This window comes from Tupaia chinensis, unplaced genomic scaffold (genome assembly GCF_000334495.1).
Source record: "Tupaia chinensis unplaced genomic scaffold, TupChi_1.0 Scaffold000014_1, whole genome shotgun sequence".
NCBI lineage: Eukaryota > Metazoa > Chordata > Mammalia > Scandentia > Tupaiidae > Tupaia > Tupaia belangeri.
The window spans coordinates 4,205,800-4,217,845 of record NW_006159444.1 but is presented as its reverse complement, the minus strand read 5'-3'; the positions used below and the strand labels follow the sequence as shown (position 1 = coordinate 4,217,845).

General features: G+C 37.3%; 1 protein-coding gene across 1 annotated transcript in view; it reads right to left on the bottom strand.

Annotated features, from left to right (window-relative positions):
• Positions 1-12,046, bottom strand: part of SYNE1 (spectrin repeat containing nuclear envelope protein 1) — a 596,966-nt gene that overhangs the window by 354,855 nt on the left and 230,065 nt on the right. Inside the window, exons 28-31 of the mRNA XM_027769865.1 lie at positions 8,485-8,652; positions 5,381-5,551; positions 4,541-4,681; positions 585-745 (exon numbers count right to left, since the gene is read on the bottom strand). Coding sequence (XP_027625666.1) covers positions 585-745; positions 4,541-4,681; positions 5,381-5,551; positions 8,485-8,652 — 641 coding nt within the window. The remainder of the gene's footprint in view (positions 1-584; positions 746-4,540; positions 4,682-5,380; positions 5,552-8,484; positions 8,653-12,046) is intronic.

Below are 12,046 nucleotides of genomic sequence, written 5' to 3'. Positions count from 1 at the left end.
TAAACAGGATACCAATAGGCCAAACTACTACCTCTTTTTTTTTTCAATGAACAAACACTAAATATTTAAAAAATAAAATAGATTTTTGAAGTTAATTTCTGGAAACAACATACCAATCGGTAACAATTTGAGTATTCAGGCACCATAAACAAGCTTCATCAAACTGGAGACATTTGGTTTATGTGCTGTGTATTCAGGCCTAGAATCTACACTAACAAAATATCTGAGTATCTCTCTAACTAATATCAGCATAATAATATAATAAAAATGATTTTCAATGTTTTTTCTTAGATTTCCTCTACCATAAGCAAAGGCCACAGAGTTAGATAGATATGGCTTCCTTGTGAACATAAATCAGTTTAAGATGCAAAAATACACATCCCTGATATTTTTTTGTTTTGCTATGGACATTGGTTCCTGTATTGATGATACTTTCTTCTAAATTGTGAGTTGCTTCCTCAAAAACATGCTGAAACACACAGACACTTGGAGATTTGAAAAGAATGTTTTGAATACAAGATACAGGAAAGATTGTATTAAACTTTATCTCAGAGAAGAAAGTTTATGACTTGTCAAGCACATACTCTTCTTCAAGTGTGTCTTCTAATTTTTTAACTTGCTCTTTGATTGACTTGGCCTGCTGGTGAAGTAGTTGCTTATTCTTAGGCCCAAGGGGTATCTCTGAAGCTTCCTTCACAAGGTTCTCAGCCTGGACTGCAATATTTTCTGTCCGTTTAGAAAACTCCTAGAAAAAAGTTATTATAATTGTTATGAGGGTGTTTTCTATTATTTGACTCATCTTCAAGTAAACTCACAGGACAGACAGGTGGATGGATGAAGAAAGTTATACAAGTGTGGATGTCATATTGTTCTTAACAGCAAAACCAACTTATTTTCATATGGTTGAAAAGGATGCTTTGCTACATAATTTTCATTCCACATACACAACCAGTTATCTGTGTTCATAGTTATCCAACAAGTCTCCCCAAAATGGTTTCCCCATTGGTTCCTGGTTTGGGTTTATTGTGTAGAATTATTGTATAATAATTAACTTATCCACAAACATGTTAACTTATTATAGTTAGACTCTTTAACGTCCCTCACATACAATTGACGATAAAATGGTTTATTAAGTCCTACACTGATTTTTTTTTTTTTGGAGAGATTTTCACTGTAGGGCGCGTGCGCTCGCCAGACAGACAGAGAGAGACATAGAGACAGAAAGCGAGAAATCACCCCCCAGGGGGGATGGTCACGCCGCAATCCCTTCTCCTCCATTCTCCTCTCGGGATCTTGGGCACGCACGCACACGCGCCCGGCGTGAGTTTTAAGCCACCGGGTCCGGGACACGAACCGCGGTCGACTACGTGGGAGTCCAGCGACATAGCCATTACGCTAACTGCTGGTTCCCAGTCCTACACTGATTTTTAAGGACACTGAATCATTTTAATTCAAAATTTAAATTTAACATGTATGAGGCACTGGAAAACTTTAGATGTCACATGAATTTTGTCAAATAACTACATTAATTGTGGAATTAGGAATGGGTAAGCCCAATGATGATCCTGAGTGAAAAAAGAAAATGAACTTAGAGTCTCATTTCTTCTCATCTAAGAGACTCTCACAGGGGGTTGGCATTGTGATCACTGACAATCCTCTCCTAAATAGATAATGTAGAAATCCAATATAAATATTTTCTAAAAGTCAGCTTCTCACCCAAAGCATCTCCTAGAATTATTATATAATGTCATGAAGATAGAGTTAACTATAATACTATTACAGCTTAATGACTGAAAACTTAAAGTTATCCTAAAAATGCCAGTGCCACAGAGAAGTCCCCTGCAATTTGAGAGAACAAACACTCGTAAGTACAGCTTATGGGATAGAGAATTATAGTACCCTAAAATATGAGAGTTCCTAATCCACAACATCCAATTCTGTCCTTAAGAGCACCCACCGTTCCTTATATGTGACCTTGCAGTCATTGTAAACTCAATTGTGAAGACTGAATCACAGCCTAATCTCACATAATCTCATTATAAACTCAGGAATGTAAAATAAAGTGCTTTTTCTCCCTAGTGTTTCCAAGAACCAAGTAAAAAGCACAGAGAAAGTCATATTTGAAAATGCTTATACACCTGTAAATGTAGAGATTTCTGTGTGGGTTATATATCAGGAAGTTCTATGCAGAGGAAACCAAAAGGCAGAATGATGTTGAGAAAAAAATAAAATAAACAAAATAGAATAACCCCGTAAGTACTTATCCCTAAGTCCTAAAAAGACGACATGATAGCAGGATGTATCAGGAAAGAATGGACTCACGTTAGAGAAATCCAGAATAGAAACCATATTTTGCCCTTCCCTAGCTGAGTGACCTGAGAAACAGTCTCTGGATTTTCATCTCCTCATCAGTAAAACCATGCCTTTTGGTTAACATGGTATTGCAATGAACCTCCTATCACACACAGGCACACAAAGAGTACAGAAGTTCCTTCACATAACTCTTCCTTAGCACAACCACTCAAGAGCTACCAACTGAATTAAAGGTTGCAATAACAAGAAGAGAGGTGAAGCAGCAAAGACTTGTTCTAGATTAAATGTGCTCATGTGGCAGAGTGCTTAAACTGTTATGTAGGTGGTTCAGATTTGGCATGACATAGTGCAGTGGCTAAGGGTGTGGGCTCCAGAGGAAGACTTTTTGGGTTTGGATCTTAACCTTTATACCTAGTGATCCAGAGATCTTGGGCTAGTTTATCACCAACTTTGTGCCTGAGATGTCCTTGTTTACACAACAGGATTAATAGTGATACTTATTTCTTAAGATTGTCCTAAGATTTAAAGAAGATGGAAAACACCAAATAATTAGACCAGCAGACAGTATATGTATAATAAATATTAGCTAATTTTGTTAAATCAACCCCAAACTATGGATTATCATGGGCTAAAGAGAATTTTAATACAAAGTTGAAAATGTTTACATTTGTTTCATCTTCAGGCAGTTAAACTGGCCTAGGTGATTAGTGCAAATGGAGTCTAGGGGGTCAGAAATCCTGAATGGACTCTGGGTGGAAATAGATATGAAAATGAACCCAACAGGGGTCTTTATAAGAAATACCTGATATATTTTAATATAATTAATATTAAAATAATGGTCTATTTAATGGCTGATAAAAATTGTAAAGAATTGAGTCTGTGGCCTTAAAAAAACTTCAAACTTTTCAGTATGTTTATAAAAGGACAAATTATTAAAAGCCAGTATGAGAGATGGAGAAGCTTTTTACTGATAAGGAAAGAACAGTTCAAGAGCTTACTTACTGAAAGGAAGGAGTTGGTGCAAGGCTGTTCTTTTCAACATGGGGTCAACCCACTTCTACAGAAATTCAGCCTTTCTATGTACCCATTGCAGGTGCAATGACAGTCAACAGGGCCTGTGCCACTCTACATGCTTTGCACAAAAGTATTGGTCTGCTTTAAGGGTCCAAGGTGTTTGAACTTACAAGGTTAAACTCTCCAAGCACACCGACAAAATACTATCTCCTTGATTCCCCATGGAGCCTCAAATTCACTAAATTTAAAACTGAGTTGGTCTTCCTCCCCCCACCTCAATAGCTCTTCCTTCAAGTTCCCCATCTCACTCATTGTCTCTGTCAGGCTCAGGATCTTGGACACTAACTTTCTTTTCCTTTTCCCTCTCTATTCTTAGTTGCCCTCTCCTGGTGTGATCATTTCTTTTTCACCTGGTCCCCTGTATTGACTGACACCTAATGCTCAAGTAAACTGCCATATGCCCATGTACGGTAACTCTCTAATTTAATCCCATGAACTATCTTTGAATCTCTCATTCGATTAAATTTATTGCCTTAAAGCACAGTTCCTCCTTAAAAACCTCAGTGAATCTAGTCCTATACTGCCTAGGAAGTCATGCTCTAGTTCTTCAAGATTCTTTGCTATATGGTCCAACTTTTCCTACAATTCACTTCCCTTCATTATGATGTACATCACAGAATCCCCTTCCCTAGCACCTTTATATTTCATGACAGTCCTCTTCATGATTTCTTTTCTCACTTCCAAATGCTACTATTCTGTTCTACTTGTACTTCAAGTTTTAAAAATATCAATGTCCTCAGATATACATCCATTATGGAACCAATGATTTCGCACTTTCATAAAATGTTCTCTCAGTTATTTTCCTTTCTAATGCCATAGGATGTGTGCACATACATGAGAAAGAAAACACCCTACAACAGTCTAGGTGTGGCCTGGTGTGCTGCTACTGAGGCTAAGATTCTAACCTCAGCTGGCCATGTACAATCTGGCTCCCTGGGCAATGCTCAACCACTGTGCTACAGGGTTGGCTTATGTCTTAGTTCTCAATGCTTTAAATCCTACCATGTTTTCATTCCACAGTGTATTGAAAAGATGAGTTATCAATAAGTAGTATTGCTTAAATAAATAATGATTAGTAGTATTTGTGAAGGAGAGATAGGTAGGATATTTTTGAATAACGAGTACCAAGAAACCATCGGTTTTATTAGTATACCTTTGTTTGTTCCAGTTCTGAAGATAAGCTTTCCAAGCTGCTAAAACTCAAGAAGCGTTCATGGCTGGAACCTGTCTGGAAAAGGTATCTGACTACTGTCTCTTTATTTGTTTCAAATCGCTCCCATTTCCTTAATGTGACCTAAATTAAAAATATAATAATAATAAACAACAGCATCAGGTTATAAATTACCAAAATATGCCTTGAAATATTGTCTTATTATGGTTCATTTGCCAATTATCAACTTCTTGTGAATTGTTAGTTCAAATTTTACATAGAATATGCTTTTAGCTCTCAATGTTTTCTGCTACAAGAAATGATACGTGGATAAAGTAACTTTAAAGTTATTTTGTCAGTTGCAAAGTTCTAGAAATCCACAGATATTACTTACAATGTAGATAAGTGAGAAAAGAGAAAAGAGCATCTGAGTAGCTCTCAAAAAAAGAAATGAATCAATGGATGGAGAGAGAAATGAGCAGGTGGCAAAGACTAAGAACTTTTCTCAGGCAATGTGTCAACATAGCAATAAACCATAAAGGTGGCATAAAGGTGTGGCTCCTGAACGTCCTGGAAAATTGAAACGATATTATCAAATTTCTGGATTCAGAGAAATGTGAACAAAATCCTGGCTTTGCTACTGTTCACTGAGCTCAAACTCTTAAACATCTGCACTTGGAAAGTGAGCCCATGTCATAAGGGTGATGCGATGATATGCAGGGAACATTCGTGCTTAGCCCAGTGCTGGATCATCACAGGCGGAAACAACGTTTTCTCCTGAGGTTACTGGACCCGGAAGTCACGCAGCTTATGACTGTTGCAATGCCGGAAATCCACTCCCACCTGGATGCGGCGCTCCTGGCGCTCCCTGCTGCGCTCCACGCTGTCCAGGGTGCTGGCCAGCTTCTGTAGCTCTTCTGGGCCAGGACCAGGCCGCCCGCCCTCTCCTTGCTGAGCCTGCATAATCTGCTGCTGCACGTCTTTCTTCTTTGCCGAGATCCTCTTTGTCTGTTGCTGAAAGCGTTTGTTCAACAGATGGATATAAATTTTACTTTCTAAGCAGCTAAACAGAGACATAAACACCCACACTTACCAGAGGTACAGCTGAACACATGCAGCGTGAGCCCGAATTTTATTTTAAATTGAAGAGGAACAGTCAAAATAGTAATGGGGACGCTTCCGTATTAGTCAAAGATGGCCAATATTTATAAATGTTTTATGTTTTTAATGGTAAACACTAAAAGTTTTGGCGTTAGTGTTTTAGTTGTGTCCAGATTTGTAGAACATGTAGTATTCCAGAAAGAATGTGGTAAAACAACAAATTTAATATGATTCTTCTTACAAATAAATTACTATTATATTCTATCTACAAAAATAAAGTCCTAAATCCATTTTTAAAAAATTATGTTGAGGGACCAGCAGTTAGCGTAATGGCTATGTCTCTAGACTCCCATGTAGTTGACCGTGGTTCGAGTTGACCCAGTGGCTTAAACTCATGCTGGGCACGTGTGTGTGCGTGCCCAAGATCCCAAGAGGAGAATGAAGGAGAAGGGATTGCGGCTTGACCATCTCCCCTGGGGGATGATTTCTCACTTTCTGTCTCTCTGTCTCTCTTTGTCTTTCTGGCATGCGCACGTGCGCTATAGCAAAAACCTCTCCAAAAAAAAATTACGTTGAAAAGAAAATGCTAATATTAAGATATTTACTCTTTGAAGGGGCCCGCAGGTGGTGTGGTGGTTAAGGCACCTGGACTCCCATATGGCTGACAGTGGTTCAAGACCTGGACCTGGCAGCTTGCTTTCTCACTTTCCTTCTTTCTCTCTGTCTCTCTCTGGTCAACTTCAAAAAAAAAAGTTTTTTTTAAAAAAATGACAATGAGTAAAAATAAAATAATTCTTCAAAAAAAGATAGGTTTACTCTTTGAGTATATTCAGAGTTATTAATATGCTGAGATATTTTGAGGAAAGTTGTGTTTTAAACTGTTTAGTGAAGTGTAATCTTCGAATGAATGGCATATAGATCTCAAATACACAACTTATGAATTTTCCACAAAATAAACATATGTCTATAAACAAGTATTTAGTCCAAGAAATATGAACCAAGTTTAAAAATATTAATATAAATATCTATGGCCATATATTTCTCTAATGAAGTAGGTAGAAACATAAGGAATTTTATAGCTGAGAGCAGTGCAGCACCAAACATTGAGTTTCTGCTCCCATACCCTTTTCATAATTATTAAGTAAATTATGAAGACTTCAGGATACTATTTTACATACTTTCCACTTTTCATACAATGTACATTTTATAAGTTATACATAAAATTAGCCAGCATTTTTCTACACATTAGCTAGCTAGAATTTTGTCATTAAAATATTTTATTTGGTGCCACAGTGGTTAAATTCAATGGTCTCTGAGAAAAATCCCATGGGTCTCTATATGTGAACTAAAAACTCCTCTGAGTATGCCAGGCACTGGCAGGAGTGCTTCTGATCAGGGACTGGCTGGAGGTGGGAGTGGATTGTGGCACCAAGCTCTGTTGGGTGTGCTGTACCTATCTCTCACTCTCTCAGTCCTTCTTGCTCATAGATACTTTTTATATTCTTTAATTCTGGTAGGACATATACACATGAGAGTGAGAGAGATGCACACCCTCCACAGGATCTGGTCACACTCTGATCCACTTCCTCTAATCCTCTCTCCAGTCTATTTGTTCTTGGGCCCTCACATGCACATCTGTGTGTTTTAAGCTGACCAGGCCAGGGACTCCAACCTTGGTCACCATGTGGGATCAGCCTTCTAAGCAGCATGCTAACACTGTGCCATGGAGCTGGTCTAATTTAAAAATAATTTTTCAAAAAAAATCCAGTCTTCCTTTAAAAATCAATTTGAATCATATTTCTATTTATATTGAGTTTGATTAGTAATATGTTCCATTTATGTGCCTATTTTAATATGTATATTTTAATTCCCTGCTCTACTGGTAGGAATTAAGTTGATTAGAACTGCTTATTATTGACATATGTATACAAATCTCTTTATTTCCAGCTCTAACTCTTTGTGAGAACTGGCACTTCATGTAAGTTATAATTTCCTAAAGTAAAGTGTTCAAAGTTGTAAAGAGAAAATTTTAATGTGATAACAAAAGAATAGTGATCTCAATTACAAAGCAATTCGTCTATCCTTTGTTATGAAAAGGACAATTAAGCCTGTTTTATATAGGCTTTCATAGCTAATTCAATCACAGTATTCCCTCAAATTTCCTTTTTTTTTTCTTTTTTTGGGGAGGTTTTTGCTATAGGGAGTGTGCGCTCGCCAGACAGACAGAAAGAGACAGAGAGAGAGAAAATGAGAAATCACCCCCCAGAGGGGATGGCCACACCGCAATCTCTTCTCCTCCCTTCTCCTCTCAGGATCTTGGGCATGCATGCACACGCACCCGGTGTGAGTTTAAGCCACCAGGTCCAGGACTCGAACCGCGGTTGACAACGTGGGAGTCCAGCGACATATCCATTACTCTAACTGCTGGTCCCCAAATTTCTTTTTTTTTAAGACAGGATGTTGCTTTGTTAAGATCGTCTAATCCTCCTGCCTCAGCCTCCCTATTTAGGGCTGCAGGTGTGCGCTACCACTCCCAGCCTCCCAAGTAACCTCAGCCTGCCAAATAGGAGATAAAGAAGTGCACTACTTGGGCTGGGGCTTCCTAGAACTTTTTGATAACACCACATCACTCAGTCTGAGAATTTATCTTGCAGGATAGTATAAAATGTTTAATATTTAGCAGAAGAGAAACAGAAATATCAAGTTCTTTTAAGCATTGAACTGGGTTCCTTTCCATGCCACCCCCCTGACTTCTCCAACCCAATTTGATATATTCATTATCTCTTTGTTCTATCAGTAATTAATCAACTCTACAGAAATGCATTGGAGTAAAAAGGCACTTCTACCTGATGATGAAGAAGTAACTGCTGTGCTTCAAACAGATTTTCAGTGTCTAAGATCTTCTCAGCTTGTTCCTGGGCTTCCTCAGAGTTGGAAATTAACTCTTCAAGGGAACTTTTGACTATTTCTTTATAATGGACACAGTCCCCAAAGTTGCTCAACATCTTTTCAACCTACATTTTTATGAAAAAAAGGAGAAAAATATATCATATCTTACTTTGCATAGTTAAGTTCATACAATCTTTTATTGAGGTACAATTGACAGTAGACATTTAAGTGTACACGTGATGTTTATATATATAAATCTCATGATATAATTCTTCCAATCTAGCTAATTAGCTCGTTCATCACCTTACATATTTACTGTGTGTGTGTGTGTGTGTGTGTGTGTGTGTGTGAACTCTCGAGGTTTACTGTCAGCAAATTTCAAGTAGACAATACAATATTATTAGCCACAGTCACTATGCTGTTTTTAAAATTTGTACCCTTTGATCAACATCTCCCCAGTGAGGTCTAATTTTACATACTTTAAAAGTATGTATACGGACCAGCAGATGGCATAATGGTTATGTCACTGGACTACCACATGGATGATCATAGTTTGAGTCCCAGGTCCAGAGGCTTGAAACTCATGCTGGGTTCATGTGCATGCATGCCCAAAATCCTGAAAGGAGAATGAAGGGGAAAGGACTGTGGCATGGCCATCCCTCCAGGGGGTGATTTCTCACTTTCTGTCTCTCTCTCTCTCTATCCCTATGGCAAGGGAGCTCATGTGCCCCATATCAAAAATATCTCTAAAAAAAAAATATGTATGAAGTCAATTTCAGCAACTAGAGAGATATACACTGATCCTTAACTTTTATTCTTTCATGTATTTTTAAGGCTTATTCAATTATTATTAAGCCGTATAGTCACTTATGGGAATTTCAGACCTCATTTGATATGTATGGTACTCTAGGCCATGTTAAAAACCCACCTGATGATCAAGGCAAAATAGTAAAATTATATATGTTGTATACTTTTTTCTCACAAACCCTTTAATTATAACCTAATGATTAAAACCTAATTGTAAAATTCCCTTACAAGAAAATTCAGTCCATTTTATTTAAAGTAAGTAATGAAAAAAAAACATGCAGAGAGGAAAGAGAATAGAAGAGAATTTGTTAAAAATGGACTGGGGCTCCAGAGACAATGTGGGAGAAGGGTGGGAAATGGCAGAAGGTGAGAGGGAGGGAATCAAGGGGAAAAAGAAAGAAGTAAAACAGTTACGAACAAAATGGGAAATTATCTGCTGAAGATAATAGGTATGGTAATATCTTTGGGTCAATATTCAGTGTATTTTGGTTGGGAAAAAATCATCTTATATGCTGTAATGATATATAGTGAATGAATGTAAAATAAACAGAAAAGAAAAAATGCACTTTCTCTATTTCTACACAAAACATCAACATAAATTTTGAATTTTGTGGTGATTTAATGGATTCTCTTCCTTGTCATGTCCCTAAAGTTTTAGTTTTCTCTTCTAGTTTTGGCTTCCTGTTTCAGTTTTGCCAATATCTTCTATTTTCAAAGTCCATCTTACTGTACCAAAGACTATTTTTATGTGTTAACATTTGTCTTCCACAGAAGCATTTCCGTTTCTCCCACTCTTTCTTTAAATGTTTTGCTATAGGACATGAGCATTCACCAGAGAGAAAGGGAAAGTGAGAAATCACCCACTAGGGAGAGACCAAACCATGATAGCTTTTTCTCCATTCTCCTACACAGGATTTTGGTCATGCACACACATGTGTCTGGCATGTTTTTCAAGCTGCTGGGTCTAGGACCCAACTTGTTCCTCCCAGCACTCAGTTTCTCCCACTCTTGTCTTATCTTTTTCTCTGAGCTTCTTCTGATCTGAGTTGGTCCAAGGGGATCTGGGGATTGTTGTTCTCCAAATAAGCAGATGTAAGACCCTGTGAAAACCACGAACTCCCAATTTCAACATAAATCACCAGCTCTGGTGATTTACATATTGTGACTCTTCCCACAGACTTTTTTTTCTTATACTAGACAATTGCAAATACCTTGTGTTTAGCACTCATGTAAATATTAAATGAATTATTATCAAAGGAAAGGAATGAATGTGCCAAATCAATCTTTTCCTACAAATCTGTACATAAACAGAATGTCTGTTCTTCTCTATTCCCCTTCTTTGGCTTTCACTAAGTGATTAATTAGCAAATGAAGATATTGGTTTGACAGCTGTTGACTGCTACTTTTTATTATTATTTTGAGATCTTTCTGGCTCTTAGTATGATGGGTGATTGTCAATAAAAATCTAGATATTTAAAAATGTTTATATAGAAGTTTAAGATAGATGAGTGTGCAAAAAATTAACAGCTGTATAAACATTTTTTAGAGATTGTTGCTCTAAGTCCATGGCCAGTGTGTGAAAACACTTGGTAGATAAAACAAATGATAAAATGCTTGGTATAATGCTAGGGAGATTAACCACTTCTCATTATAGGCTGCCAAGTGATTTTTGTTTTGTGGGACAAAATATATTACAAATTGTTTATTGGTGTGACTTAAATTGTTTGCTAGATCTTGGCTCACAGATCACTTTCATATACACTAACTTTTAGACAGCCATTTTACTCTTACATTCTTGACCAAAGAAGAGATTAATGTCAAATTTTCATTTAAAGAATAGTAGTTGCTGCTTACTAAACTTAACTGTTGCTATGAGTGATGGCTACCAAAGGATTGAAATGGCTTAAGTTCCAAAATTTGGTGAATCATATTTCTATTTTCAACTTGTCAAAAATTCTTAAGATAATTGCAATTTATATATCAAAATCCTCACATCAAACTAAAATCTCAAGCAGTTCAGAGTATTTTGGGTTTAAATTCACCACTAGAGTCTCTAGCATATCTACTTGGATTAAAATATGAAAGGTGCAGATAATCACATAGTATAATGTTAAGATGCTGAATTCCCACATGATCAACCATGGTTCAATTCCTGGACCTGGTGACTTGAAAATCACACTGGGCACATGTGCATCCATGTCCAAAATCGAAGAGTAGAGTGGAAAAGAAAATATTACAGCACAGTCATCCCCTCCAGGGAGTGAATTCTTGCTTTCCCCCTCTCTGTCTCTCTCTAGCAAGTACACATGCCCTATGGCCAAAATCTTAAAAAGTGGTTAAAGGAACTGGAACCCACATGGCTAATGGTAATTCAAATCTTGGATCTGGAGGCTTGAAAATCAGGCCAGGTACATATGTGTGCACGTCCCAAATCCCAACAGGATGGAGAAATAGAGAAGGAATTGCAATATGATCATTCACTGCAGGGAGAGAAGTGCTTTCTTCCCTACCACCCTTGTCTCTCTCTCTCTGTGAGTACACATGCCCTCTGGTAATTAAAAACAAAACAAACAAGCAAGCAAACCAAAAACGAATGATCAAAAGTGATTTAGCTGCTAAAACTCTAAGCTCTAAATGAGAACTTTGATCTTGATATCAGACAAAATAGAATTCAGGCAAACATTCATCAATTCTGACGAAGATATAGCAGCT